General features: G+C 38.4%; 3 protein-coding genes across 5 annotated transcripts in view; 2 read left to right on the forward strand and 1 right to left on the reverse strand.

Moving 5' to 3' along the window:
* The first annotated feature begins 2797 nt into the window (after positions 1-2797).
* LOC104601825 (GTP-binding protein Era-like protein) lies at positions 2798-13304 on the forward strand. Of its 2 annotated transcripts, XM_010265307.3 has the most exons (9): positions 2798-3176; positions 3631-3776; positions 5784-5924; positions 6001-6114; positions 6951-7076; positions 8293-8391; positions 8527-8628; positions 10426-10506; positions 12782-13304. In XM_010265307.3, exons 1-9 carry the CDS (start codon positions 2801-2803, stop codon positions 12866-12868), a joined length of 1272 nt encoding a protein of 423 aa, XP_010263609.2. In that variant the 5' UTR covers positions 2798-2800; the 3' UTR covers positions 12869-13304. The 2 variants fall into 2 exon arrangements, with proteins under 2 accessions (XP_010263609.2, XP_088749690.1); XM_088893564.1 differs by lacking the exon at positions 10426-10506.
* Positions 13305-15201: 1897 nt separating this feature from the next.
* Positions 15202-19535, forward strand: LOC104601824 (mannan endo-1,4-beta-mannosidase 7-like). Its single transcript, XM_010265306.3, has 5 exons — positions 15202-16401; positions 16501-16695; positions 17090-17212; positions 17897-18099; positions 18802-19535. The coding sequence occupies exons 1-5, from the start codon at positions 16024-16026 to the stop codon at positions 19256-19258; spliced, it is 1356 nt and encodes a 451-aa protein (XP_010263608.1). The 5' UTR covers positions 15202-16023; the 3' UTR covers positions 19259-19535.
* A 122-nt stretch (positions 19536-19657) lies between these two features.
* LOC104601823 (glucose-1-phosphate adenylyltransferase large subunit 1-like) overlaps positions 19658-27989 on the reverse strand; it is a 31563-nt gene continuing 23231 nt past the window's right edge. The window contains exons 7-14 of one of the 2 annotated variants that reach the window (XM_010265304.3): positions 23158-23251; positions 22001-22186; positions 21287-21367; positions 21055-21141; positions 20866-20970; positions 20481-20587; positions 20291-20351; positions 19658-20138 (exon numbers count right to left, since the gene is read on the reverse strand). In XM_010265304.3, coding sequence (XP_010263606.1) covers positions 20037-20138; positions 20291-20351; positions 20481-20587; positions 20866-20970; positions 21055-21141; positions 21287-21367; positions 22001-22186; positions 23158-23251 — 823 coding nt within the window. In that variant the 3' untranslated portion in view covers positions 19658-20036. The remainder of the gene's footprint in view (positions 20139-20290; positions 20352-20480; positions 20588-20865; positions 20971-21054; positions 21142-21286; positions 21368-22000; positions 22187-23157; positions 23252-27989) is intronic. The other variant, XM_088893550.1, reaches the window with a different exon arrangement.

Consider the following 27989-nt stretch of genomic DNA (forward strand, 5'->3'; position numbering starts at 1 on the left):
CTGATTGACGACCACTTTACACTTGAACTCTTTGTGGGTAATACCTCGCTTGGCTACGGTGAGGCGAACTGCGGGTCCAGATCGGGTATCTGTAGACAAGCGTCATTAAACCGCTTGACGTAACTCCGAATTGACTCCCCTTCCTTTTGAACTATGCAGAGGAGGCTTTCTTGAGTCCTTGGGCACCTCTTGCTGGTGACAAAGTGGGAGGTGAAAAATTGCACGAACTGTGCCCAACTTCTTATCGAACCGAGCGCGAAGTTTCGGTACCATGTGCGGGCTACCCCTTTGAAGGTGGTAGAGAAGGCCACACACATGCAGGATTCACTGGCCCTTGCCAGGTGCATCTGGGACTGAAAGGCATCCACATGATCATTCAGATCGAATGATCCATCATACTTGTTTAGTGGAGGGAGCTTGAAGTCTCTTGGCATGGGGATAGCAAGAAGTTCTGGAGACAGTGGGGAAGGAACTGAGAGGAGAGGAGTAGCTTTTACTTCACCTGAGCTCACCTCCTCTTTACCTTTGAGCTCGGACGAGACATGGGTAGCAGTTCGACGAGCTCATTGGCGTCTTTGCTGCTGCTTTGCCGGCTCAGCGTTGGTGCTGCTTGCTTCTGTGTTACCGAGCTCAATGGGCTCGGACTACTGGTGGTAGCTCTGGACCGAAGAGCCCTACCTGGTGTCTGCAGCTAGGACCTCAAACGGATTTTCTGCGAGTGGGAGCTCGAACTGCGAGTGCTGGGGCGATATGGGCTTGGCTGGCTGGAAGGCTCCCGACCTGCCCATAGGTTGCGAGGCGGGGGTGACTGGCCTTTCCTTTCTACCATGGGAAGAGGCTTGGCTCTTGGAGAGATCCTGGGCCTGAGAGGCTTCTCCCCGGCGAGGTCGTTCGCTCCGGTGGGAGGGGTTGGTCTGCTTCGAGGCCGGGTGCCTAGGAGGGAGTGGCTGCTGGGCCTGAGGCAAGGAAGGGAACTGCTGCTGATACTGGTACTGAGAGACCTGATGCAACACTGTTGCTGGTAGAGTTGGAACTGCTGAAATTGCTGCATTTGATCTTGCATGGCTCGCATTCACTACACTAAGTCTTCCAACTGATTCTGGTTGGTTATTGGGGGCACAACCGAAGGTTCAGCAAAGGTCGCTCCAACTGTGGAAGGGAGTGGAGCGTTCACGGGTGCCACTGTGAGAGGCAAGTTCAGGCTGGGGATCCCGTCCACAGAGAGGGGAATGGTGAACTGTCCGATACAGACAATGGAAAGCTGGGGTTGCTCTCCAGAAGCGTTCTAGTTGGCACCACGCTCGGCGTTGCTGGACGAGGCCATGAATGCTAAGTTCTCGAAAGGAAAATGTAGAAACTTAGAGGAAGGCTTTTTTTGAAGCGTTTCCCACAGACGGCGCCAAATGATACTGCGCAATCCGGGCACTCCTAGCTGGCAGCTGACTGGCTCCTCTCTGGCGGCGGACAGTACCTGAGAAGAAGACGATGAAGGATTCCCAGGGGACTTGCCTGGTGGGAATACTCCGATGCTTCAGTTAGAACGTTGGAGAAAATAGTAAAGAGTGCAAAGAAGGCTAAGAGTGTGGGTTGTACTAGATCACTGAGTTAGCTCGAGAGAAAGTTCGAGTAAGTTCAAGATGAGATATCAGATATTCGATAGTGCCCTTCCCTTCAACTAGGGGGCTCTTATATATGAGCGTTCTTGTCAAATCGGATGTAACTGCCACTGGACCTCTGTCGCAGCCGTTATCTGCCAGGGCTGCGCAGGTAACCGTTGCAGTGTACTACCCAATCGGATGAGTGACACGTCCCGGAAGGACAGACACACCACCACCTGTCAAGAGACGTGGGCACAGACTTGTCGGGCTGGCAAGGACTGCGCCGTCGATCAGGAGACGCGGCGCAGTCTGACGGGTACGGTCTTGTCAGATAGAAGCTTCCTGAAAACATCGCGTCGCTTAGTAGCGAGCTGCCCTGTAGCGAGCTATCCTGTCGCGAGCTACCTTGTAGCGAGCTCCTGAGGGTATTGCGAGGTGATTCCTCTTGAAGTGGCCCTTGAGGCAGTTTTTCTGCCTAAGTATTGGGGCGAGCTAGTTATCCTAGCTCACGAACTGGGGTAGACTTTTCTTGGAGTATTCCCTTTTAGTACATCGGGGGTCCTCGAGCTCGCGCCATAGCGAGCTCACCCTATGGCGAGCTGTTCTGTGGGCTCGTTACTTAGTCGCGGTGAGGCTGTTGTGCTGAGTCATTACTTGTGTTGAGTCATGTCCATGTGTCATTGTCTCAAGGGGTCGGGTCAAATCACCCTCCATCAACTACAATTCAGTTACTTCACCTCAGCAATTGGCCACAGATATGTGCATTGGGGAAGCCATTTTCCATCGGCAATAAAGATTGTCTCTCTCTCTAGCGGGACTCGATTGCTTCTTGGGTTGTCATAAACGCAGGGCATGGGGTTGGAATTTGGAGATAAAGAGAGAAGGGGGAGGGTGGCATTTTTTTTAAATGTGATTTAAATAGTTGTTTTTGAAACTGGTTACTTGGGATAATCCATATTCATCGAAACAAAAAGTTGAATGTTGATTGGTCCATCTCATTTGATATGATATGAAATCATAGATTTTCCCTTTCAAGACATAACTATTATCCGCTTAATGACAGAAACCAATTTTAAAGTTATGGTGCATGCTACCCAAACTTTATTAAAATTGAGAGAAAGTTTAAGGTAATAAAGTGAATTTTCCCTTATTTTTTTTTCTAATAAAATTGAGAGAAAGTTTATTAAAATTCGACCAGATAAATGATAAGAAACGATATGAGCTATCTTTCGCGCTCTCCAATGGAACTCGCTCTCAACTTCTCTGCATCTCTTCATGGAGAGAGAATTCCTCTCTTCTCTTCTCATTTTACCCCCAACAAGACACCTTTCCCGCGATATACGAGATTTCCATTTCGAGAATCCCTGTTTCAGGTCCGGAGTCGAGAGTTTGTGTTGGAGAAACAGCTCCTAAGTGGCGGAAATGAAAGAGAAGAAGAGGAGAGCCGAGCAAGAATGAGTTCTTTTGACGATCTTTCTTTCCTTTCTTTAAGTGAAAAGCCAGACAGGAACTCGGCCTTGCTTGACGAGTACGAGATGGAAGAGCTCGACTTCGAGGCCAATCCAAACCATCGAAGTGGTTAGCCTTTCTTTCTTTTAATGTTCTTCTATGTAGTTTCTCCTTTAATTTTGTCCTTTTAAAAGAATAAGAAATATGCATTTTTGCATATATCAGTTTGATGTTTAATGAATCTTAAGAAAATTAAAAGGGCCATGCTTTCTTTGGCTTTTCCCTTTCTCCTTAGAGTCTTTTACTTGCACCAATTCACTGTTTTTCTTATACGGTTATACCTAGTGTCTTGTGTATTAATTTCTTTGGATGTAAGCTTTGTTAAGTAAAAAATTCAACATAGAAGGAAGAATTAAAAGGAATAGAGGATGGAGGGATGATCTTTAAACCAAATGAACGTAGTTTGTTATAGAGCATTTGTTGCATCTCTCTGACACATAACACATTATGGAATTTAATGCTTTTACAATATTGTGGTGAAACCTCCTCGATGGTTATCTTAATTTGGATGATATAAATGCAGGATATGTTGCTGTACTAGGCAAGCCAAATGTTGGGAAGAGTACACTCTCAAACCAAATGATAGGTCAAAAGCTCTCAATTGTTACCCACAAACCTCAAACTACAAGGCATCGGATCCTTGGTATTTGTTCTGGCCCTGAGTATCAGGTACAATGCATACTTCCAGAACCTTTCTTGTTTGCTTACCTTGCTAGAGTGTTTAACTACTTTAAAACATAACAATTGGGATAAAGCTTGGATGATGATGATGATGGATTGGGAAAAGGAATCTAGGATTTGGCTTGTAATTGGCATATATTAATATCTTCAAATTGAGTGTAACTTTTTCACAAGTTCCAAGTCAAACTAGCGCATTTATAGGACAAATAGGTCTCTTATGTTGTTCCTTTTTAGTATTGTTAATGGCTACTCTACCTCAAGAAGAGGCTGCTATGGGGTTCAAATGCTCCATCCAAGGAGAGTGCACTTCATATGATCCTCAGAGTTAACGATTTCATTAACAGAAGAATGCATTTTCTCCGAGTGCTTGTTGTGCCTTGCAAGCTGAAAATGATTAACCGTTTTCCAGTGCATTGTGCCTGTGCTTGGGGGTTTGGAGCTACTTTTTCTTCTCATGCGGGGTTCTTTGATCATGCCCAAGCCATGGAGCTCCTTATTGGTTGGTGCCAGGGCCTGTCTAATAATAGGTTGGATCCTTTTGGGAATGGTCCCATTATCATAGTGAGCATCTGGAATTAAAGGAACCGAAAAGCCTTTGGGATCCATTCTAGGCTATCTGACGTGCTGAGTTCAAATTTGTGGGGAAATTTAACTTTGTTCTGTATAGCTGTTTAACCATTGGATTTGTATTTGTTCTATTTATGAGGTTTTAACTTGTCAAAAAATTAAGAAAACAAAAGATCCTGAAAATACCTCACTCTGAGAGAAAGATTTCCTTCCCTTTTTTGATATTGCCTATGATATAGATGCTGTGGTGGAAGATTATTTCAATCAGGTTAATGAGGAATTTATTTGGGGCCCAACTTTTAGCGGGAATCTAAATGACTGGGAAGTGGACCCTATGGATGAATTGTTGAACCATCTTAAAAACTTCAATCCTAACCCTCATTTGGAGGATGAAAGAGTCTGGTCCTTTGAATATTCTAGTGAGTTCTCAATCGGATCTTTCTACGGCTCTCTCTCCTTACAGCAAGATAGTCAGATTCTTGGTTTCCCATGGGACAAAATTTGGTGCTCCCATATTCCCTCAAAAGTGGTTTTTTTGGTTTGGACAGCGGCCCATGGAAGATCCCTAACAATAGACAGGTTATTAAGAAGAGGTTTGCCTCTGCCGAGATCTCTTTTGCTCTCTATGCAATGCTGCTCCAGAATCCATAAACCACCTTTTCAGCCATTGCAACTTCTCTCAGACTCAGCAGCTGTGGACAATGGCACCATCCTGCTTCGGTATTCTTTTTTGCTTCCGAGAATCTGTTATTCAGCTTTTGCAAGGCTGGGCAGCTAGGGGTCTGAACAGGAGAGGTAAACTTTTGTGGAATACCCTCCTAGCTGCTATCTTTTGGCTAATTTGGAAGGAAAGAAATCGTTGAATCTTTGACCATAAAGTTTCAAGCATAGAGGAAATTAAAAACAATCTTATAGGTTTACTATGTTCTTGGTTGGGTGTACATGGTTTATTTAAGGATGTCCAACTAATCTCTTTTTTGCAATTTGGCATACCACTACATGCTTGGCATGCCTGTGTTGACATAATATGATATCAGTACTGACACTAAATACTGCATTGACACTAGCAATGCATTCTTTACTGCATGTTTACTTATAAAAGATGGTGATTTTAGCAAACCATATATATATATATATATAAGGTATTGAGAATAAATACTTGGCTTAATGCAGCTAAGAATTTGAGCATCGTTTTAGCATTATCAAAAAAGGAAAAAAAGAGTTATAGTCCTGTTCCTCATGCCTGTAAGCATGAGTATCACTCACTAGGGTTTGTGTTCATATATGCATATGTATATGCATGTGGCTGAGCTAGGATTTAAAATCTATGGTGGTGGGTGTCACAGGGTTATTTGTTTTACTAGCACCACATGATGGCACCAAGCCCATCATGTAAAATTATTCATTGAGTTATGTCTTAGTTTGCAGATGATACTCTATGATACACCTGGTGTTATTGAGAAGAAAATGCACAAATTGGATTCTATGATGATGAGAAATGTCCGCAATGCAGCTATTAACGCAGACTGTGTCCTGGTTGTTGTTGATGCATGTAAGGTGCCTCAAAAGGTATGCTTTTTTTGAGAAGTTCTTTTCAGAGTTCTGATTTTCCTTTTCTAAATTGATTTTCTTTTTCTGCTTCTAGATTGATGAAGTGTTGGAAGAAGGAGTGGGGAGTCTTAAAGATAAGTTACCTACTTTGCTTGTGCTGAATAAGAAAGACCTTATTAAGCCTGGAGAAATTGCAAAAAGACTTGAGGTTACTATCTGGTTGTTTCTCTGTTTTTTATTTTTTGTTCTTTTTGTTTTGTTTTTTTTTTTTTTTTTTTTGACAAGGAAGGTGATTGTATTAGTGATTGAAAGAGAAATAGAGGATGAGATGAGCCCTGTATGCAAGGTCTGCAATGATCAGAATTTAAGATGCATATACAAAAAATACACATGTTATTTGTTATACACACCACAAATTTGAAGATGACTGACTCTGAATGACCACTACAATGGTCAAAGTTGAAACTTCTAAACTCCAGCAAGGTGGATGGCCCAAAAACAATCCATTCCTCATGTGAACGGTTAAGTTTCATTATTCAAATGACCTTGCTTCACTCTGTTAGTTGTTTTTTGGGTCTCAGTTGTTTTGTTCCATTTGGGTGATGCCTTATCACTGGTTGTATTCTTTTCTTTCTTCTTAGTTAATATTTTTTTTTTCCTTTATAATTCCTATCCTGTTGTGGACTGGTTTACTATTTTCAACTTCTGACTACTGACTTCTGAAATGGCCAAAGTCGAACCTGAAAACTCTGGTAAGTGGATGACCAAAAAAACTGACATGAACAGTGAAGTTTCATCTTTGAAAGCATCCATTCTGTCATGAACCTTTGTTGAGATGAAATCCTGGAGTATATTAATGATTGTTGGTCTAACTATGTAAGCTTGATGCTTGTTCAGACAATCAGATAAAAGTATGATCCCATTCCCATACACTGCTGGCATAATGCCTTTAGTCTCCTTGGTCAATGTGTAAACTTCCTTTTCCTCTATTTTTCTTCAAGTACTTTTGGTGGTTATTAATAGCTAATTGCATCTTCATTACAGTGGTATGAGAAATTTACTGATGTTGATGAAGTCATTCCTGTGAGTGCCAAATATGGTCATGGAGTTGATGATGTCAAGGAATGGATACTATCAAAACTTCCCCTTGGACCTGCTTACTATCCGAAGGTATGTAAACACCCATTCTTCTCTAGAGCATCTAACTTTACATTCTTCCAGCTTAGTTATTTGACTCATTTCTTAAATGAAATGACTTTTTTTTCTTCTGATGACATATCCAAACATGAAGGACATTGTCTATAATCTCAAAATTCAAATAAAACTCAGTTGGCTTTAAGCAGTAATTTTCTACTTTTAAATCCACAAGACCTCAAAGGACTCCTAGCAGGGAAGTCAATCTCAACCTGGATAGCAACAGAACTTTTGGATTGATTTTGGGATTCCAAAAATATTGCAAAAAAGTTCTAAATTCCAACAAGAAGAAGAAATCTTTCTATATCTTTCTTTTTTTTCTGCTCCTAACTATTATGTAGCTTTTCTTTATCTTTCTTATTCATTCTCTATTTAAACAGGTAGTATACATTTTATTATTTATAGATCTGAAATATCAGAATCTTTTTGAAATTTAAATAGTGTTAACAAGAGAATTTTATAGACATTTGACGTTCAGCTCTTCATTTTTTTAATTGATCACTTGAAATTCAGACCACAGCAAAGGCCTTTTGAGTCTTGTTTAGGGGAGGAGGGGTTCAGTTTTCATGGTGTCAACTTAAAGTTCTCAGATATAATTATTAATTTCATGGTTATAAGTTTTTTTTCGATAATGCTATAAATTTGTAGTTTTATATATATATATATATATATTTATTTATATCTTTGACTAATGCTCAACATGAGAAAGGAGAAATATCCCTATCTTATGTGCAAACAAATGAAAAAAAAAAATTATACAAGTAAAAAAGAGCTAAGCTTCTTTATAATTAAAGGAAACAGTCCTTGGCTTATCAAACAAAAAAAAATAATTGTTATAGGCTTTGAGAATCCAAAACAGATCTTCTAACTACAGCTGTGTCATGTTGTCCTGGGCATTGGTAGAATCATGTCAAATGATTAGCCATGCATCTTTTCTCATTTCTCAAAATTTTCCAAGGTAAGGCTTTCTGAATACTAACACCACATTCTTGTTGGGAGTAAAAAATGCCCAGCACATGTCTTAGAGTTTGATTATTAGGCCAAGTCGATTTTATCAGACTTCCACACTTTTTATCATATTATAACATTATGAATTGTAATTTGGGATTTTTTTCCCTTGCATGTAGAATTTATACTTTATTTTGGGGATTGCCTCAGGAATCGTTATTCCTTTGTTACCATGTATTTTCAGGACATTGCCAGTGAGCACCCGGAAAGATTCTTTGTAGCTGAAATTGTTAGAGAGAAAATATTTATGCAATATCAAAATGAGGTTCCTTATGCATGTCAGGTATATCCATATTTTCCCATAAACTCAAAATACCTGTGAAGCACAGGTCTCTTCCATGGAGTGCCCCTTAGAACAAGATGATATGAAAATTAGAAGTAATACTGAAGGTGAGTCTCTTTCTCTTCATTTATTCAGGTTAATGTGGTTAATTATAAAGCTAGGCCAACCTCAAAGGACTTTATTCAAGTTGAAATTGTTGTCGAGAAGAATTCACAAAAGATCATCCTCATTGGGAAGGTATATAGATCCTAGTATAGTTTTTTTATAGCTCTTTCTTTTGGCAAATGGCTATTCTGCTACTTATCCGAATTTTCTGTGGTAAGTCAGATTTTCTTATGCATATACTTTTAGAAATATCAACTTTGGCAAACTAGGATCTTTTATTAGCTTTAACTATTTCTACTTGATTGGTATCACCAAACAATTCAGACTACCAGCTAACCAACAAATTACATTATAATGATATATTGTTCACTAAGATATTGGATAGTTTCTTTTCCAGCATTTCTGTTCTGATATGTATGAGATGCACTAATAAAAGAAAATGGCCTAAATGAATTAATTGTTGTCTTGAAGTCTTTTAGCGCACTTCACCCAGTCTGTCATCTTGAGGAGATTCTTTCACCCAAGTATGCTTTTTTTTTTTTTTTTTGATAAGTTCTTTCACCTAAGTATGTTTTGGGCTCCACATTCTATAAGAGGGAATGAAAAGAGATTCTAGAGTTTAAAGTTGATAGTAAAACCAGATGGTGCACTGGGGATATTTCTCACTATTTATTGCATAATTTTATGATTTCTATCAGCTTTATTCTTCACTCCTTTGTTCAGATAAAAATTTCATTATTTTATTGTTTTTTATCAATAACAGAGATTTCGTTAGATGATTAAGAAAAGGAATACATAGAAGGGGAGCTAAAATATCTTGACTCCCCACAACTGTCACCCAAAATACAACAGCAATTACAATTGAGCCCAAAAAATAGAATTCCTATTCACCCCTTATCTAGCTAATCCATCTGCAAAAGAATTAGCACTTCTCTTTATCCATGTGCATCAAACTTCTGTCCTTGGTCAGCCATTTATATTTCCTCTTTTCATTGCTGTAGCTCCAGAGTCTTGAGTTGTCTTCTTTTAACCACATATATCAAGAAAGAATGGGTTCCTGCTCCCATCCCCACATGTAGTTATGAATATAATACATAGCTTTTCTCAAAAAAAAAAAAAGGAAGGAAAGAAAGAAAAAAAAGTAACATGAATCTGTAGCCTTTGAAAGTGGATAATTCTTTTATTTGCACAAAGCTCAACTCTACTGATGTGCTTTAGAGAAGGAGATTGTTTTTCATCTGATCTGTACCAAAGGGACAGGAAGAACCATGGGGAGTATGCTCTTATATCTGAGATGATGTATGGAAAGGATGACAACTGGTTGCTCATCTTATTCTTTTATTTTGAAGTGGTAAATCTTAGTTGATCTCATGGAGAATTTGAACAGAGGAGGATCTTTCAATTCTGGAGTTGTCTCAACAAAGCCTTGTCCTGTCTATGACAAATCCTAATTTTTCAATCCAAAAAATTAGGTGATAATTCCTATAATGAGTTTGAAATGTCAATTTAGCGTTCGTGGATGAAGCCATCATTTATCTGGGAAATTAATGAAAGGCACTAGATGCTGGTTGGGTTAATTGGATCTTTCTCCCCGCACCAAGTAATGAAGTAGTACCTATTTATAAACTTAAAAAAGAATAGTTAGAGGAATAGCTGACATGATTTTAGGAAGGCCACTAGAATTTCCATGACAGTTATACTAGCCTGATAGAGATAGAAACTGTTAATTTTCATTGTTTCTCCTATATACTCGTTAGATTGTTTAGAGTATTGGTTGTCTTGTTATCCTTATACTTTGTGTAAACCACGATATGTTGAGCTATGATCACCAGTCCAAAGATTTTGTGTTTGATAAACAATAGTGCATTGTGGCATTGGAACTCATTTACGTCTTATTCCATCTTACATTGCTTCTCTTGCTAAGTGCAGGAAGGGAAAGCATTAAAGTTATTGGCAACTTCTGCAAGACTAGATATTGAGGACTTCTTGCAAAAAAAAGTCTACCTTGAGGTGAAACTCTTTGTCTATAGTCATGATATCTACATAATAAGTAGTCAAGTACCTGTACAAAAAACTACCTTGGTCAATTTTACTTGAATGTGTTTATATCTTTGGCCCCTATTTTTTTCCCCTTATTGTCTTGGTTTTTGAGTTACATTTCAGAGATCTTAGGGAGGGGGGAATTACTAATATGTATGATATTGTTTTCCAAAACAAGTACTGTACAGCTGCAACATCAGCAAAGTCATATTGTTTTTATTTTGAGAAACAATATCATATGGTAAATACCTCCTAAGTGTGCATTTCTTTATCTGGATTTTTTTCTTTTTTGTTTTTCAGTTTTGCTTTTTTGAAATTTATTTTATGCTACAATTATATTCTGACTGGACATAGAACTGTTTTGGTTGGATCAAATGGTCTGACCGCTGGGTTGACAGGTGACGACACACTTGAATATAAATAAAATTTTGTGATTTTGACATGTGCTTAACTTGTAGTCCAATGGTTAAGGTCTTTGTTGTCATGTGTGTGGGCTGTGTTCAAGTCACCTCATTGCATTTTAATAACAAAAAAAAAAAAGTTATCATCATCATCTAAGCCTTGTCCCAACTATATGGGGTCAGCTACATGAATCCTGTTTTGCCATTCTGTTCTGTTCAGTGCCATATCCATCATTAAATTATGGGTGCTTAAATAATTTCTTATTACTTCCACCCAAGTCCTTTTCAGTTTGCCCCTTCAACTTGTAACAGATCACTTTTTCTATACTTTTACAACAGAAAAAAGCATAGATGACCTAGTACAATGTGCAGTTAGTAAACTGATTTCCTGGATCTCTGTAAAATCTGAGTTCAAAAACCTGAATGTGCCTGAGTTGTTAAGATCCCAATCTCTTTGGAGTCTGTAACCTGATCTGCTGTCCTAGCTAATCTCAGTGTGGCTAGGGAGCTGTGGTACTATTTTGAAAATTTTATCTTATCTTTCAAAAAACAAGCATAGATGATTTTTTGGTAGAATGGAGAAAGGCTACACAGCATCCCGGGGGGGGTAGCACATCCCTAGAAATCACATAAAGTTGTATAACTTATTGACCACTTCATAATTTTGACTAATAATTTTATGCAATCTACCAACGTTAGCTAACCAATTAGCCGCTCAGTTCACTTCCCTGAAAGTATGGGCACAAATAACCCTTAAACATTCATTTCTAACAACATTTGCAGTCCTCGATCAATCAACAAACTTTCCAAGGCACTTCTATCTTCTCCTTGAGGCATTGCATCACGACCTTCGAATCTCCCTCGACCTCAATCCTGTGGTGTTTGAACTTTGTAGCCATCATGGCCTTCTATTATTTCAAAATCAAACAAGAACCAACCTGAAGAGATAGTATGTCTAAAACTTCACCCATACAATTTCTTGCTATGCAACCAGATGCACAGAACCCATTCTCTTTTCTGGATGCATCAAAATATATTTTATAGATGTTTAACATACATAATTTGTGGAAGCATTTTTACACACAAACAGGTTTGTGGCATAGTGTTCTGTGCCTTGACTAACAAAGAGAACACTCGGGTCTTTATGATAACATTTTTGAACTAATTCGCGATGTTGACCTGGGGAGTTCTTTGAAAACTGAACAATAAAATCGTCCAGTTTTCAGAGAACCATTCAATTCCCTAGTGATTCAAATGGTTATTTAGAATATTGAAAATCCAGGCTTTATAAAACCTGGAATTATTACTGAGCCTCAGTCTAAAGAGGGCAACCATCTATTCTACTCCAAGTCTGGCAACATCGGTTTAGTGTTCAGAAGGATGTTGCTCTAGTTAGTTTTTTCCTTTTCAATTTCTTTTTCATATTTTATTCTTTTGTCAAATTATACTTGTATAGATTTATTGTTGCAGCTAATGTTAATGTTACCTTGGAGTTTATTTTACAACTAAACCATAGTTTTCTTCTTCCTTTTCTTTTGGCCTAGTCCATGATCTCCGACTTCTTGTCTTTCATTTTAATATAGATGGGTGTTAAAATCATTTATATTTATTTATTTACTCAATTTTTATGGGGATAAGGTCTGTGGAGCATATTATGTCCCTCCCTATTAGAACGTGCAGATGAGGATGTTCTGTTACAGAACATTGAAACCATCCTCTTTCTTAGTTGCTCTGTAAGATGTTGAAAGTGATTTAGGGATGCTATGGTTTTTGAGTAGCAAAAAGCCTGTGTAAATTAGTTTTTGCATTGTAACTCCATGGTAATCTGTTGGCTGATCAAGCAGATTGAAGTTAAGGTGAAAGAGAATTGGCGGCAAGACGAAGATCTTCTGAAGCATTATGGATATGGTGGCCAAATTCGAGCTTTATAATGCAAAAAACATGAACCATATACTATATATTGACCCCAAGTCTATGCATGGATGGAACTTCACTAGAAAATCGTTGCCTCAGTAATGATCAGGTGCTGTCTGCTGATAGTATAAAATGTTTTCCCACTGGTAAGTTTTGGGAATTAGGAAGTCTTGCACCGATCACTCAGTAACTAGAGATGGATGGATGATCTTCCGATGTTATTGCATTGGATGTCTCTGAAGAGACGATGTTGTGATGCTGCTGCTCCTAATATTCAAGTTACTTTCTCGAGGTTAAATTAAAGGAAAGTGATAGCTGAATTGATTCGTTGAACATAAAGAGATCTTAGCAGTGACTATTTGATTGGGACCTGCCTAGTACATGTACATGTAACTTGAATCTTTCTCTGAATGTATCCGGAAGCATTTCCAGAAATGAATCATTTTTTATCAACATTGTAGGGTTTAAAATGACAGGTTAGAGATGATATTAGTAATCCTAGATTGCAATTACTCCTAACCTCAGGAGTTAGGAGAGTTCTCACTGTCACAGGCTATCGTCGGCAAACTGGGCACATGTGACATGAGTGGGCCAGTGGGCCTCAACTCTTTTTCTTTCTTATATTTTTTAGTTTTTTCATTAGGTCCACATACTTTTTTTTTTTTTTGCGGGTCTTGTTGAACTTGTATTCCTCTTTGCTTCTGGTTCTGGGGAATCTTATGTCGTATCCTCCTTCGGCAGTCGGCTGCCGGCACCGGTGAGCGGTGACCGGACTGGGTGTGTGTAGATCACGCCATTCATAATTAGGACCCCCTTCATATGAGTGGCGAATAGCTAGCTAGTGAATGGATATGGATGTGATGTGAACGAGCCCCATCCCGTGGGATGTAGTAGTGTACGCATCATTGTCCGGGAATTTTCGATGGGTCCCGTAGCATTAGAGATCAGCGATAGATGATGTGAAATCTGCGTGTATCTATCTGCCTGTTGGCGCGATGTAACATTAGCCGATTAGCGTTGCGGTGCGGACCAACACCAGTGGGCCGATAATAGTAATATAATTATAAGCCTATCATAATTCATACCTTATCTTCTCTAAGTTTCTTTCCCGTAAACAAAAAAAAAAAAAAAAAAAGAAAAAGTAGAAAAGAAAATGCTATCCTTCCTCGACCTCCCATAAGTGAAGGGATGGAAAACAACAGGTGCACGTGAGTGGGGACAGTGCGCATGGGGGGGTTGGATATCTAACACATGCACCATGCAGGCATGCACCCTCTCAACAGTACAGGACCATAAATACGTGGCCCACAATTAAACACAAAAAAACGAGAGAAGAGGGGCGAGGCTTCCTACAACATGCGTAATCTCCCAAAGATTCACGGCGACAGTTACGGATCACATGAATACATAATGGGGCTGTATCAAAACGTCAGTTCCGTGCCACGTGGGATGGATTGGATTTATTTATTATTAGTCATGTTACTTCACTTGTGCCGGTGAGGGAGGGACTGAGGAAAGGGGGCACCGCCCCGCCGCACCGGCCCTCCAGTCTCGTCTCTCCACTACGACGACAATAATATTAATATCCCTTGTAGTTGTCTGATCGGTCTCGGCTACGTTTTGTAACTAAATTGTAAAATGTAGGGAGGGCCTCTTCTAGTTTTATTACGTTTAGTTGATTTGCTCATTTGTCAGTTGTGTGATATGGTATATGTGGTAAAGGTTACTAGTAATCTTATAATTAGGTTCCCATTCCAATTCCCCAATGAGGCAAAGCTCTAGCCTCTACGCATGTCAAGTTGGATTATATCCTTGATTTGGTATCTTCTATTCCTAGCCTATGCCCTGGAGAATAGGGTAACACCGACTTAATAATCAAACGAGAGTCATCACGTTATTGGTTTAGGGTGGCGAAGTACAACAAGTACTCCCTCCCCTCTAAAGGAAAGGGGAGGTGGGGCCACAATCCTAACTCCTATAATAATAATATTTTTGGATGGTCCACAAATATACTTGAGAAGCTATATGAATGCGATAACTGTAATGCTTGTTTCTTTCTTTTCCTTCTTCATGATCATTGGCCAATGGCCATTCCCCATCATCCTCATCACTCTCTTCCTTCTTCTTTTTATTTATAATTTAAATATTAAATAAACAAGTGAAAACAAAAACTAGTCGGTGGTGTGGGGAAGCGGAATATATTCCAGATTTCCTGTACGACATGGGATTTGAGAAATGGAAGCAAAGCATCTCAGATCTTAGATCTCACTGTAGCTTCTTTCATCATTCACCGATTTTTTATGTCTTCTGCAAGTTTTAAAAGTGGGGCAATTACTTGGGAGTTGGGACTAAGGAAGCTTTTGTCCTTATCCATCAATTCGGTGTTGATATATAATAATATTGCTGGGGCCTGGGCCGTCTCATTAGCCGCGCGTCAGATTAAATAGACAGAGAGAAGCGTGGGAAAGCAGTAGAGAATGGAGATGGCCAGATGGGGAAAGGAAAACGGGGCGGAGGTGTCTTCAACAATTCAACTGTCGATCTTCATCTGCTCTCCCCATGACTGACTCCTTGAACTTGTTCTCATTCCTCACGTGGAAGGTTCCTCCAAAATCTTGACATGATTTGATTCCATGACAATGATGATGTTAACCACTCTTTAATTATTATTTCTACTTCTTTCTTTAGCAAAAAAACAGTGCCCTCTCTCCACTGTTTACGGTTTGTTATCAACCACGAACCACCCCGTAAGGAAGCTTAAATTAAAAAAAAACAGGATCCATATATGATGACGACGGGCTTCGGAGAACTGCTCGATGGGTCCCGGAATCGTCAATCACTCAATCGTCGATAACCACCTCCCACGTTGCTGTCGGTGGTTAAATGAGTTACGAGCAGTTGGTGGACGTGGACCCACCCTCTTTTGTGTCCTTGGGTCTTGGGTCTATAGTCTGTCTATACGAGAGACACCCAATATTTTCCTCGTACATGATTAGTTTTAAGTTTTACATTAAACCGGCGGGTAAATGAAACGAAATCTATTATGATTTATGATACCCAAAAAGAGCTTTGACTAAAACGGAAAACAACCTATAGCTGTTTTATGTTTTAAAGACTACCCTGTTTTGCATAAATTCAGCCTCAGAGTCCCATACGAAGCAACCATCCATTTATGCCCTCCTCCTCTCCTGCATTTCTTATTACCGAACTAGCAGGAGGAAGAGAGATGAAGAACTGGTGTCTGGTTTTGTTTGTTGTGCTGTGCATTCTACAGCAGAGTTTCCTTATCCAAGTTGAAGCACAGAGTGGTTTCGTAAGAACCAGTGGACCGCATTTTGTGCTGAATGGCAGCCCTTACTATGCAAATGGGTTCAATGCCTACTGGTTGATGTATATGGCATCAGACCCATCTCAGAGAAGCAAAGTCTCTTCCGCCTTCCAGGAGGCTTCAACCCATGGCCTTACAGTCGCAAGAACTTGGGCTTTCAGTGATGGTGGCTACAAACCTCTGCAATACTCTCCTGGCTCTTACAATGAGCAGATGTTCAGAGTATGTATGACGATATCATCCATCCGTTGCTTATATTGTGGCCTCTTTTAACATGTATCTTATGCATATTGTGGCTTTGATTTCCGATTTGTTTAAAAGGGATTGGATTTTGTAATTGCTGAGGCGAGAAGGTATGGTATTAAGCTTATATTGAGCTTGGCAAATAACTATGAAAACTTCGGAGGGAAGAAGCAGTATGTGGAATGGGCTAGAAATCAAGGGCAGTACCTGACAAGTGACGATGATTTCTTCAGAAACCCGGTTGTGAAGGGATACTACAAGAATCATATTAAGGTAATTCAAAAATAATGTTTGGTTTATATTCTTGCAACTAGTTTCACCTGCGCCTTACATATGAATACAAGAACAGGGGAAAGATAAAGAAGAATCATGACCTCAGTTTTAATAACAGATCTATTGATCTGGATTTATTTCTTGAATCTTGAAATGAGTTTCCTTTAAATTTAGTATCCATTGAACTTGTCTTCTTTTCTTCTTTTCTTTTTTTCTCCTTTATCCAGTTTGGATAATTCTTTCAAGGAATGATTTTTTGTGGCTCATCAAATGGGGATTGTTGTGGTTTTCTTTTCTCTTTTTATTTTTTTCAAGAATTGCTAAGCCATTTTGTTTTTAAATTTGTACCTATTGAATCTCGCTCGTCCCTTACATTTATACCTTATTGTTGTAGACTGTTCTTACAAGACATAACAGCATTACTGGAGTTGCCTACAAAGATGATCCTACAATCATGGCATGGGAGCTCATGAATGAACCAAGATGCACATCGGATCTATCAGGAAGGACCATTCAGGTTAAAATACCTTCTTTATTATTATTATTATTATTATTATTATTATTATTATCATGATGATGATGATGATGATAATGATGATGACATGATCCTGATCATCATCATCATACAAGCTTCACTGTTGGAAGTTTATTTAGTCACTTTTCAGGCGTTTGAAAGTCCAATGGAGGGAAACCATTTCATTCTGGTCGTTGGTAGCATTTGAAGACATACCATTTTATTACCTCCACAGAGTCATCACTCAATAATACTCATTTTAGAAGTTTAAAGAAGTTATTTTTTCTTTTTACTTTTTCGGTAATATTCTGCAGAAGGATGATGACACAATGTCTTACAAATGTTATATAAGAAAAAGGAAGGAATATATAAGCATGATAGACGACCTTAAATGATTGTGTTTAACTTAAAAGTAGGACCTCAATCTCTATATCATGTACCCTAGTCCCTCAATGATCTCTGCACTCAAGGTTACTCATGTGCCACCTGTACTCCCGAATTGAGATTATCTTGTGTTACTTGTACAACACATAGATCCTCATCAAGAGGAATGCATTAAGTGGTTGAAGCATGTAAATACCTATATACACATACTGGCACAGGACAACACACTCCTGTAATCCTGTCTAAAAGGCTCTAGTTTAGCGTGCTTTAATCTGATTATTGTGGTTTATGCTTCTCTGACAGGCTTGGATTACAGAGATGGCATCTTATGTTAAATCCATAGACAGAAATCACTTGCTAGAAGCTGGTTTGGAAGGATTTTATGGGGAATCATCAGCTCAGAGGAAGCAATTCAACCCAGGTTTTCAAGTTGGAACGGACTTTATTGCGAATAATCAGATCCCTGGCATTGACTTTGCTACAGTTCACTCGTATCCAGATCAATGGTAATGATAAACAAATACATAGGAAGATAAACACAACAGGTCTCACATAAAGTCATAAACAATTCAATTTCTGTTTCCTTCTGCCTAAAATAAAACAATCAAAGCATTACCTAAGATCACTACTGTGGTGTGACACTGCCCATACAGGCTTTATTGATGGCAGGAGCCTGTTTAATAACCATTTCCTTGAGGTTGATTCTAGGGGTCATTACTTGGTGCAATGTTAATATCTCAGCCTTCTATATACAATGCAGGCTTTGTTGATGACAGGGACCTGTTTAATAACCATTTCCGGAGGAGGGGCCATTGCTTGGTGCAATGGTAATATCTCGGGCTGACAAGCATGACAATGCAGTTCAAGTCTGAGAGCAGAGCAGCTAGTTCGTGCAAAATGCTGTAATTAAGCCCCTAATCCAATCAAACCCCACCCAAGACCCTGGATGGACAAGGACCAACACTGCCATTTTTTCATGAGGTTGAATTTCATGGTAGTCAATCTTCTGATTTAATCAGATAGATTTGCTCGTCTTATAATGGCATGCATTGCGTGGGTTTTCATGGCTCACAAGGTGTTCTTGGTTGCATGTTAACTGCACACGAGTCATCTATCTATCTGGAAAGATTAAACTAGCTGTGGTGTCTAGTGTTGTGCGGTTTCTTTTTCTCTTTATTGACTTTATTTTAACTGTGTTCTATAAACAGGTTCTCAAGCTCAAATGATCAGGCACAGCTTTCTTTCTTGAGCAACTGGCTCGACATTCACATCCAAGATGCACAGAACATCCTTCGGAAGCCATTACTCCTTGCTGAGTTTGGAAAATCATCAAAAGACCCTGGTTTCAACACCTATGAGAGGGACATGCTGTTCAATACCGTCTACTCGAAGATTTATTCATCAGCTAGAAGTGGAGGGGCAGCGGCTGCTGGACTCTTCTGGCAACTTTTAACAGAAGGAATGGACTCTTTCCGAGATGGGTATGAAATAGTATTAAGTGAGAGCCCCTCGACAGCAAATGTGATTGCTCAACAATCTCGCAAACTTTATCAAATTCGGAAGATGTATGCCAGACTCAGAAATATCGAGAAGTGGAAGAGGGCAAGGGCCATTAGGAGGGCTCAGTGGTTGGCTAGAAACAAGGGGCGGAATATAGGAAACTAAAGAAATGCCAGACCTAACATGAAAAGTTGGAGACATCAGGTTCAGATGTGCATAGTTAAATACTTGAATGTAATTTCATGTCGTTGGGGCTTTTGCCAAGGTTTTGGTAAGTGCATTTCTCCTAGAGATGGGTGTTAGCTCATCCAGGAGATTAAGCAATTATAACTTTGTGAGTTTATATATATCTAAGTAAATTGTAAACCAAGACTCTCATATTGCTTGATCCTAGTCAGCAGAAAGAATACAAAAAAAGAAAGCTTCAGCTTACTTTTTTTCATTCATGGTGCTTAGCTTTTGATAGAACGTGTTTCCATATCTTGAAAAATGAAAGCTAGCCATATTGTGAGATCATTACAGGTCTCCTCATTGGTAATTAGATTGTAAGTCGATGGCTGAATCTTGCCTAACTAATTATTCATTTGCTGTGAATTAATACAGATGTCATACATTGCCAATGGCCGCATTATTACTTGTAACTAATCCAAAACTCAGTGATTCAGCTCTGTACCCACTGAATGGACTCCCATACAAACCAGACAACCTTATAGCCTGTTCACTTATTTAGGAGCATTTCTCAACTAGCAAACTCTATTGGCTCTAGCAGAAGAAAAAGGAGCTAATTTACATACACGAGCAAAGGCAGTACATACTTGTTATTATGAACAAGGAAACGCCTACAGCCCCGCCAGCCCCCACGATCTCAGCTTCTCCAGTAACCACAGAATCAGTATTTCTTGCAATCCATCCAAAGCTCTTTGTCCCACGGATGTATTTAATACTATATGATGGTTCCGTCTTTAATTGTTGCATTCTTCAGTATAACTACGATTCCAGACCTAATGTAAAATCCTTCATCTGGTCGGTCTGCTTCTTGAACATTCTAAGAAATCAGAGATTCAGAGTATTTAGATGGTGCGCCAACCACAGATAAAACAAGCATAACTTAAATGATTTGGATTGACAATTCATTCTACAAAAAGTTTTTAAACAGGAAATAAAATACTTGAGCATGGAAAGCAGCTATATACTTACATCTTTATTTTCTATTACCACATCTCTTCCTATCTTCGCATTCTTGTCAATTATGCAGTTCCTTAAATAATAGGAAATATCGTTAGAAAGTTGTAGAAAATTGGCAATTATTCTCTCACACACACAATCAATGAAACATGCGTATCTACATGTGCATTTCTCTGAGTGTTCAGTAAAGGCTGAATCACACCTGATTTTGGTATTTTGTCCGACACCAATTGGAACTTTCCCCTCAGCCAGCAGGGATGCGATTTCAGATTCAGTTTGATAATAGTCTGCACCCATCATCATAGTATCCTGAAAAGACAATAACAAATTCTGAATACAACCTATGGTTGTTGTCATCAAGAATAAAACCTGCTAAGCACACAAAAGCAATCAATGTGGAATTGGTTATTTTAAAGTCTTGTTATGCTTAGATTCAACTAACAGTCATTATCCCTGTGCACGTCTAAGGAAGCCTTCTTTTCTTGTTGGATTCAAACTTTCATCAAAGAGAAAGAAGTAGCTTAGTCTTGTTTAGGCACCTTTTTCTTTTACTAGAAGAAATTTGCACATTAACTGTGGTTACTCACCATAAGCTCGACACCATACTCCAAACGTGATCGCACACCCACTACGGAGTGTTGAACACTACATTCCCGCAAGAAGCACCCATGTGAAATTATTGCATTAACAATCTGCACGAATTGGTTGAATTATGATTCCGGAGATGCAAGAAGCAAAAGATGAAGCAACAGACTTATCTAGTTTATCGAGCATACCCGGCATTTGTCAACTTTGGTAGGTGGTAAGAATCTAGGAGACGTAAAGAATAGTGTTTTGGGGTCATAGAACTCAAACTTGGGTGGCTGAATTACAGATAAATTAGTAGTTAGTTTGCAGAATACAGTAAATGTGTACCACCAGTATAACTTGCAAATGTTTTGAACACTTCAATGGCTTAAATTTGCAAATAGACAATAATCAATAGTGCATTATCTAATAATACTTCACCTGTTCGGTCAAGGCTAAATTAGCATCAAAGAAAGACTTGATTGTTCCAATGTCCTCCCAGTAGTCATTAAACAGATACGCCTATCAAAATATGAAAAAATAAAGACATTTAAAACACAATAATGCAGAATAAGCATTAAAGACAACAATGCAGTTTCATGCCTAGCCTAAGCTTGGTCTCCTATTTGAAGAGAGGATGTGGATGTGATGTAGGACTGCCTACGCTAATACAAAATTAATGTAGGATTGGATGCTTTAATATCAAATAGATGTAAGATGGCTATGACCCAAGGGTGAGTGTAGGAAGGAATTGATTGAAATCTAAGGTTGGACACCACAAACATGTAAAATGACTAAAATACCATTTGCCATCATATGATCGCATTTCCCTTTTATCTCCTATTGCCTTATTTAACATAAATGAACAGATAATGTACAAGATGAATGCTATTTTTCATATCAAATGTTACATAGTAAAAAGACAAATATTTTAGACCTTTATTTGTATTAATATGGTTAGAATTCATAAAGAAAAACATAAAATATTTTGATAGTATGTACTTTTCTGTAGATTGTGTCCACAAGTCCATGCTTTCTCCTCTTGCCAAGTCAGACTCTTAGAAACATGTTAGAGTTCTACTTCAATGCCCATGTCCAATACAAACTCGCTTATGCATTAGAATGAGGAACTCAAGTTTAGGGTTTATTTCTTACCTGGACATTGTGCTCCTTCACAGCAGCTGGAATGATTTCAGATCCAAAGTCATTGCATGTGGGATACCTCCACCTTAGAAGCTTTAGCAAAACCTCTGTTCTGAATACATAAACTCCCATTGATGCAATGTAAGGATATTTGATGGATTCTTCTTGAGACAACCCAAGAAAAGCGGTATCGACTTGCTGTAGAGACCAAGAACAGTTCTTAGATTAGGTAAAATCTTGTGTATGAATCATGGTAATGCTATGTGTCTGAAAATATGACTTTAGCACAAAAATGAATGAAGCACAGAGAGTAATGAACCCAAAAGGTTAATGGTCTTAAATTTAGTAGTAAAAATAGTATATGATGGAGTAGATTTCCCATTAAATAGAACAACCAGGAAACATACAAGGAAATTAGGAAATACAGAAGGAGACATATAGAAATAGTTGGAAAAAACTTGGTTATTAATTCAGTTTATCTTTTTTCTATTGAAGCTTGGCAGAAAGAGGAGATGAAAGTCTGGACCTAAACCACCAATCCTCATAGTTTTTTCAGGTTTATGGCTTGCTAGTTAATTCTCAGTTTATATGTAGAAAATTTTTGGGAATTGAGAAATTCCAAACCTACTGTGAGATGATATTTCTTTTTTTTTTTTTTGTTTAATACAAAAGAACTAAGATAGTATCCAGCCAATTAGTATTTGAACATACTGGTATAACTTGATGAAATCAAATCCAAGCCATCCTTTTGCAGCCTTACCCATTTCCATTGGGATTTCTCATATGTCCCCATTCTTTTATCTTTCAAAAATTTTACAGCCATTTGTGTTTCAAGAAGAATTTCTCAATTCACTTGGTATCAAATGCAATAACAAAGATGATCTTAGTCTGTTGCAAGAGGTTTTTGTATTCAACATAAAAGATTGGCAACCCGTAAGAAAAAAGGGTAACACTCTTGACATCTTTAAATGGACATAGGTTTCTTCTTTCTTTATTTTTGATAGAAGCGAATGGTATTGAAATTCCTCGACTTGAAAGGATACTTGTATATTAATTTGCTTATGGGACTCTACAATAAAACAGTAATCTCCTCACTTTCTTTTCATCAACAAAATATGTTAACTATCAGGAAAAGATGATGAAACGCAGAGGGGATAAGATAGGCCTACCATTGCTTTAAGGTCAATACCCTTTGGTTTCTCAGAAAAATGGATGATGTGGCCTGTCTTGTCGATCTTCATCAATCCATAATCCGATGCACGGCTTCCAAATAATAGATCAAATTAAGATGAAGTTCAACAGCCATAAGATAAAGGAGTAATTCTACACAATTGACATAACAAAACATGTGCAAATGGTTTTGTGTAAGATAAATAGACTAATGAGTTCTAAGCATGCCTTCCATTCTATATTTTCCAGGTAATTACAATTCTAGACTCCAGAAACTATAAAATAGGGCACAGCTTCTATCTATCCTGTTGAGCTATCTTCCTAATTTAGGATAACATCAGCTTACATGGACTCATTTAAACTGGACAAGCTGACTATATTGGTTCTTAACATTACATGTTAATGACAGTTGTGAGTTTCAAAGCAGCACAGTGGTATGGAATCCTTGCTTCAGAAGATGTCTTAGATGAATAAAAACATATTGAAATGATATTCTAAGGTGCTGTTATCAGTAGAAGGAAGAAGAATGGTGTACACGAATGAATGAAAAGGGTGTGACAGCCCTAGAGGTCGGCCCACCCATTTGAATGAATTCTGACTTCAACCTTCTTTAGTAACATAAGACAGCAGCATATATCTATGTATTTTTACTAGAAGAAATTCTAATGATTAGGAAGTAGAACCCATGGAAAATATATTGCAGAAATTTCAAAAAGTAACACAATGTCTAGACCAACAATATGTAAGGGTTTGGAAATAGGATTGCTCAGGTTCTTCTCAGTTAGATCCTTTTACAAGATGTAAAGTTCTCAACCCTGTTACAATTTCCCAAGCTCCAAAATAGGGCTTTCTATTGTACCATCAAAAGTGGTCCTTCTGGTATGGATAACAACGTCAGAGAAATGATTAACAGCTGACAAAGTTACAAGAAGGGGATGTAATGGAAAGTAATGACTGTGCCCTGTGCAGCCGAGGCTGAGACTGCAAACTGTCGATTTTTACATATTATAGTAAGACAAAATTTTATTAACATAAATAAAAAAAAGAAGTAGAACTGAACTAAGGTACCAAGGTAAAACTTTGTTACATCTTAGCTATAAATACTCAAAAGATACAAAATTTGCATTTTCAATAGTTTCCCAAAACCTATCCGCAACACATGATCTGCTTGTTTGAGCAAAATCTGGTAGAACCATCACCCAATACATAACCATTTTGCCTATATCAGCCACAGTTCCTTCAATCCATCTAGATTTATTTTCCAGCAATCTCCTATTTCTTTCCTTCCATATTCCCAACATAATGCAAAAAGGATACAACTTCAGAAGATTTTGGTTTGTTTTTGCTTCCTTGAATTCTTAGCCACTTGGGGAAAAAAATCTCTTCTTGATCATTGGGCTGGAAACACCACATTGAAAAAATAAAAACACAAATAGAAATACCATATGAAGCCAGCCAGGCAGCCACCTTACAAGAAATGAATGTCTCCCATTCTCTTCTTTAAGACACATGACATCTACCAGCGATGCTACTCATTAAATGATCTTCTGTCAGTATAGCATCCATTGTCACTAGCAATGCAAATGCCCCAACTCCTTTAATAGATCAAGTCTCCATCTGGTTCCTGTAATTGCATGTAACAAGGCTTGACTGGGAACCTGCCATTCTTACACTCTGTCTTCCACAATTCATCTCTCTATGCAGTAGAGACCCTCACCTCCTAAAGAACATGAAACATTCTTTCATGTCTCTATTAAGGGTCTCCTAAACTTCAGGCACCACACCAACTGTTCTCCTCTCAACTCATAACATTGATTGATCTCAATATATCCAAACTCAGCCTATATAAAATTGGACATAGATCACAAAACTTCCCCACTTCAATAAATGTTGTAAATGCTTGAAACTTTGATGAAACGCATAAGGCTTTTCCATACACATCAATGTTGTAATACTCAGACTGGACACAAAACTGGAATCCTTGTCAGGTTGTGGGCCAAACAGTTCGACCGCACGTCAAATTTGAATGTGGTGGTTAGATGGTTGGTTCCTTAACTTTTATGCAAATGACTAGGGTTCAAGTGTTACAACTCACATTTTCAACAGAATAGGTTTATTGGTGCGTGGGTGTGTGTATGTGTGTGTGTAAAAATTCCCGATTAGTACCCTGTACTTTGGGCCTAGTGCCACTTTGGTCCCCAAACTTTAAAACACGACAATTCAGTACCCGAACTTTCAAAACGTGCCAACCCAATACCTGCCGTTAACTATCCATTAACCAGCCGTTAAGTGGCATTTGAAAAGACACAAATACCCTTCGAGTGTCATCTAATTTTCTTTATTAACCATCCATACGCTGACAAAAAATGAACAGTCCCAAATCCTTTTCTCTTCTATTCAAGAAAGTTGGGGTCACATCTCAGTGGGCATTCTGGTGAACCCAACTTTCTTGAATAGAAGAGAAGGATTTGGGACTGTTCATTTTTTGTCAACGTTTGGATGGTTAATAAAGAAAATTAGATGACACTTGAAGGGCATTTGTGTCTTTACAAATGCCACTTAATGGCTGGTTAACAGCTAGTTAATGGCAGGTACTGGATTGGCATGTTTTGAAATTTCGGATACTGAATTGTCACGTTTTAAAGGACGGGGACCAAAGTGGCACTAGGCCCAAAGTACAGGGTACTAATCGGGAATTTTCCCTATATATAATTGTTTTGTGCCTAGTCTGAGTCTTACAACATTGATGTGTATGGAAGGGCATCATGTTGTTTCATCAAAGTTTCAAGAATTTTACAATGTTTATTGTGGCATATAGTTCTTATGGAGGAAAATTATGGACACTCTTCCAAGTTTCAGCAAAGGGCTAAGTCCTAAATTGGGAAACGGTGATAGGTTGGCATCTTGGAAAGACCCTTGGTGTGGCAGCAGCCCTCTCTCAGAACTATTTCCACAATTATTCCAGTTAGCTGAGAAACAGGATGCAGCTATGGCAGATTGTTTTGAGCTAATGGCAGCTCTGTTTTTTGGTGTCCATTTTGAAGAAACTTTCAGGATTGGGAGATTGCAAAATTTGCTGAGTTGCTTGAGCTGATCTCTCTCCAGTCTCTGGACTTGAACAAAGAAGATAGTTGGAGCTGGAATTGGAGTGCTGATGGACAGTTTTCAGTCAAAAGACAAAACCTTTGCCCTCAAACTTTCAGACCGGTTTTAACGACCCACCAGCCTCAAGATTTGAACTCATAATCTGTCATTTAGTTAAGTTAGCTTATTACCATTAACCCTGATGAATTTTGGGCTGATATAACTTGTTTTTTATTTACATAGCATAGTTAGGGAGTTATTGGGCCTTAGGCCCATTAGTTTATGTTTTAAGTCAAGAGTGTTTTTTAAGTTCTCACAAGTAGCCAACTTACTAAGGGCATACTTGTCTTTGTACTCTCTTTTATTTATGAGTATATAATCCAATGAAAGGGGCAGCCAGACCTAATTCTGTGCTTCTCCCATTCTCTTATCTCTCTTCTCTCTCTTTCTCAGCTGAAACCTTTTTCTTCTCTTTCTTTTCTTCTTTCTTTTTCAGTTTTTATATCAAAACAGGTTGTCCAAGCTTTTCTACTTGGTATTAGAGCAAATTTAAAGATTTCTTTAGCTGCTCCATCATGCAGCCCTAGATCGGCCGACTGCATGATAAGGCAAAGGGCTGATCGAAGACTTTAGGTAAGCCCCATTTTTGGATATTTTGGTGGAATTGCAATCCCTTGTAGCTAGCTAGGGCTTTACACCAAAATCAGGAAGAACCGAAGAAAGGGGGAGAGTCCTAATTTAGGACTCTTCAATTTTGACCTAGAAAGTGGTGCTCTAGTTTTCTAGGTAGGGGTGGCCATGAGCCGAGCTTCTCGCGAGCTATTCGAGCTCGGCTCGGCTCAGTTTAAACCGAGTTTCGAGCCGAGCTCGAGCCCAATGAAGCTTGACTCGTGAGCCTAGTATAATAAATAAATAATTTTTTATTATATACATATATACATATACATATACATAAATATATATATAATAAATAATTTTTATTATATATAATAATATTTTATATATAGTATTCTTATTTTTTATGTATAATAGTAAATAGTTTTTATAATTCTTATTTTTTTGTATGTAAAATAAAAACGTTTTTATATGTATATTTTTTTATTTTTATATGTATAATAATAAATAATATTTATAATTCTTAATTTTTTGTATGTAAAATAAAAAAATATTTTTATATGTTAATTTTTTATTTTTTAGAAAAAAAATATGGCTTGCAGTCGAGCTCGAACTTGTGAGCTTTGAACCGAGTCGAGCTCGAGCTCAAGTCTCTAGCTCGAATCGAGCTCAAGCTCGAATAGCCAAGTATCCGGCTCGGCTCGGCTCAAATCCACCCCTATTTCTAGGGTTCCTTGAGATTTTCTAAAGGGGGCAGTTCATGTCCCAACCTTATTGGAGGTCTCTAGAGGGAGTGGCAGTCTCCTCTCTCTTCTCCCGCTCACACGGAAAAGGGGATCTTTGGAGGGAGGGGCTTTTAGGGCTCCAAGAGGGTGTTTGAGGTTTCTAAAGGAGCTAAATACCTTTCTTTTCATCTCAAATTGACTTCCTAATCTATTGTGGGAGTTATGGAGGGTTGTGGAGTTGAAAACAAATTTAAAGGAGAAATGGGATCAGGGGGAGGAGGTGCTGGAGACCTCTTCGGAAGTTAAAGTATTTCTTGGGTATAGAAGTTGTCAGGTTGAAATAAGGTGTGAATTTGTGCCAAAGAAAATATGTTCTTGATCTGTTGGATGAAACATGACTGTTAGGT

The sequence above is a fragment of the Nelumbo nucifera genome, chromosome 1, assembly GCF_055504915.1.
Source record: "Nelumbo nucifera cultivar China Antique chromosome 1, China Antique-T2T, whole genome shotgun sequence".
Taxonomy (NCBI): Eukaryota; Viridiplantae; Streptophyta; class Magnoliopsida; order Proteales; family Nelumbonaceae; genus Nelumbo; species Nelumbo nucifera.

Coding starts and splice junctions, on each gene's coding strand:
- LOC104601824 (XM_010265306.3), top strand. CDS start 16,024: ATGCCCTCCTCCTCTCCTGCATTTCTTATTACCGAACTAGCAGGAGGA. Junction 16,696..17,089: donor ACTACAAGAATCATATTAAG/GTAATTCAAAAA, acceptor TTATTGTTGTAG/ACTGTTCTTACAAGACATAA. Junction 18,100..18,801: donor CACTCGTATCCAGATCAATG/GTAATGATAAAC, acceptor TTCTATAAACAG/GTTCTCAAGCTCAAATGATC.
- LOC104601825 (XM_010265307.3), top strand. CDS start 2,801: ATGATAAGAAACGATATGAGCTATCTTTCGCGCTCTCCAATGGAACTC. Junction 5,925..6,000: donor CATGTAAGGTGCCTCAAAAG/GTATGCTTTTTT, acceptor TTCTGCTTCTAG/ATTGATGAAGTGTTGGAAGA. Junction 7,077..8,292: donor GACCTGCTTACTATCCGAAG/GTATGTAAACAC, acceptor ATGTATTTTCAG/GACATTGCCAGTGAGCACCC.